The sequence below is a fragment of the Nematolebias whitei genome, unplaced genomic scaffold, assembly GCF_014905685.2.
Source record: "Nematolebias whitei isolate Nwh7 unplaced genomic scaffold, NemWhi1 Nwh_scaf_3227, whole genome shotgun sequence".
Taxonomy (NCBI): Eukaryota; Metazoa; Chordata; class Actinopteri; order Cyprinodontiformes; family Rivulidae; genus Nematolebias; species Nematolebias whitei.
In genome coordinates, this window is record NW_023621772.1 from 2,858 (window position 1) to 5,197 (window position 2,340).

The window sequence follows — 2,340 nt, forward strand, 5'->3', positions numbered from 1 at the left end:
CTTATACATTTTATTACCCTTATGAAATGTTAAAAGTGTGGAGAGACACATTACTGCTGTTATATTAGATTTTTATTGTTTAAACATGAATAAATGTGTAAAAATAAATGAAACTGTAACTGTCCCTGTTTTTAATTTCATTTTGATAAAATTGCATTCTTTTTGGTCTCCGAGCTAGAAATGTCTCCAGGTTTACCTTCAGAAATCTGGTCACCTTATCATAAGTTCCCACAATACCAGCAAATCATGTGACCAGCTCTCAGCCAATTAAACTCATTCTTAAAATATCAAAACACTGGTGTGTCCTGATGCATGCTCAGTAAGCCAGGTAGATAGATCTAACAAGGTCAGGTCACTGACTGAACACTGACACACCAGTAACTGGTGTGTTTGTTCGAGAAATGCAGGTGCGTCACTAAGGAATTCTTCCTACCGGAAACATAAACCAGAAACAAAAGTCCTGTTTCTATTCACACATGAAACTGTATGATGCTATAAACACAAATACAAATAATCACACATTTCAGTGATATAAAATATAGTCTGATATAAATATATTTCATTGTCGTTGTTGGTTTGTAGATGATAAATCAATTTTCTAAAGTCACCACTTCTTTATGTTTGGACAAAACTTTCAAGGTTCAAAACCAGAACTGCTATGTTGTGTAACTGGTCCTTTTGCATTTTATCTGTGAAAATGCAACTTAGCAAGTTTAAAATTTCCAAAAAAGACTGCAGGAGACAACTTTTTGTGTTGAAATGTCTGAGTTTCTGCCAGAGGGTGAAACTTACTGCTATAAAAAGACAGATGTAAACAGAACCAACTTATTGGACTGAGAAGTTCTCTTGCTGAATCTCCTCTGTTCTTCGCAGGTAAAATATTCATTAAAATTTTCTTTAAAAGTGGAGGAACAAATTTATTAGATAAAACTGAATTGCTGTTACTTAAGAAAATTAATAAATACATGTTTTCTTGTTTACAGCCTTTTATAACTGACAACTGGTTTCTGCAAATATGGTCCAGCAGGTAGGAGTTTAGTGGTGCTGCTTAAGTTATAAATGAAAACAGCAAAAGTAATTTTAAATAAAAATACACTTTATTAACTTATACTTTTTTCTGTTACAGTTGAGTCTCGTCTTTGCTGCAGTTGTGCTGCTTGGTATGTTGAACACAGTGACATCAGTAACACATTTTAGTTTAGACAATATTTATACAAATTACAACCACTAACCAGCATTATTCTAATTATTTTCCACAGGTTACATGGGACTATATCAAAGTAAGAGTTTTCACAAAGCATTACCTGGTGTTTGAGTTTCTTTGGTCAAAGTGTTCTTGCCGTTAAGACTATTTAAACACTATATTAGTAAAGGAAAAGCTTCAGTACTTTAATTTAAAAAGGGCAGATTGCTTTTCATTAAAAAATAATGTAAAAGTTTTAAAGCTCTCACTTAAACTGTGTGTTTTGGCCCCATATTAGGTCATGCCCGGTTTTTGTGTTGGACTAATTGGTTCAATCGAGACAAACCCACTGGAACAGGTGACTATGAGGATTTGTTGTCATTGCAAAAAGCTTTCCCAGGACAAATTTGTTCTAGACCTGCAGACATTGAAGCTCAGACAGCTGATGATGAAGTTCTAGCTGAAAGGACGCATCAGCAATTCTATGCGTAAGTTGTTTTTAAATATATGTATTCATTAAAAATAGTTGCTAAGCTTATCATTTTCACTATAACTTTTTTAGCACATTAAGAAAACATATTCAGAATGACAATTTTGTATAGAGATACTTAATAATGATCACAAAATTGCAGACTTAAAAACAAATATATTTGTCTATATCCTGTTTACAATGTTGGCCAAGTCAAACATTTAATGTTGTAAAAGGTAAAAACAAAGAAACTGCATAAAAAATTTAATCAGTTTTTGTTTAAAGTAGAAATTTTCAAGAAAACGGTGGTATATTTAAACAGTAATCATTACTGTCTGTTATCTTTCAGCTACAACACCAGATTAGGCTTCATTTGCCGCAATAAGGACCAGAAAAATGAACGCTGCTTTGACTACGAGGTTCGCTTTAAATGCCCGTGTGGATAAGATGAGAGCTGTCACTGATGGAACAAAAAAGAAAAACAAGATGTGGCTTTAGGTTTCTTTGATTTTTATTTGATTCATTTTCATTTGTCCCCAAAACAGGACTGACCTAGTAAAGTTCCTTTGTACCAGGAACTGTCCTGTCTTTAATACTGGTGCTGCTGCTCCTAAATGTACTTTGGGTCATTGATCAAAATAATCATCATACCTCAGTTACAATTGCAAGCCATATATATATATATATA

The 2,340-nt window shown here is 33.1% G+C and overlaps 1 protein-coding gene across 1 annotated transcript; it reads left to right on the top strand.

Moving 5' to 3' along the window:
- The first annotated feature begins 825 nt into the window (after nucleotides 1-825).
- Nucleotides 826-2,142, top strand: LOC119429585 (cartilage intermediate layer protein 2). The gene is made up of 6 exons (XM_037697186.1): nucleotides 826-873; nucleotides 984-1,027; nucleotides 1,127-1,160; nucleotides 1,260-1,280; nucleotides 1,482-1,671; nucleotides 2,002-2,142. The coding sequence occupies exons 2-6, from the start codon at nucleotides 1,016-1,018 to the stop codon at nucleotides 2,096-2,098; spliced, it is 354 nt and encodes a 117-aa protein (XP_037553114.1). The 5' UTR covers nucleotides 826-873; nucleotides 984-1,015; the 3' UTR covers nucleotides 2,099-2,142.
- The last annotated feature ends 198 nt before the right edge of the window (nucleotides 2,143-2,340 follow it).

Bases quoted from the DNA above. Each gene is read 5' to 3' on its own strand.
- LOC119429585 (XM_037697186.1), top strand. The intron at 1,161-1,259 runs GTATGTTGAACA...TATTTTCCACAG, and splicing joins TGCTGCAGTTGTGCTGCTTG to GTTACATGGGACTATATCAA. The intron at 1,672-2,001 runs GTAAGTTGTTTT...GTTATCTTTCAG, and splicing joins ACGCATCAGCAATTCTATGC to CTACAACACCAGATTAGGCT.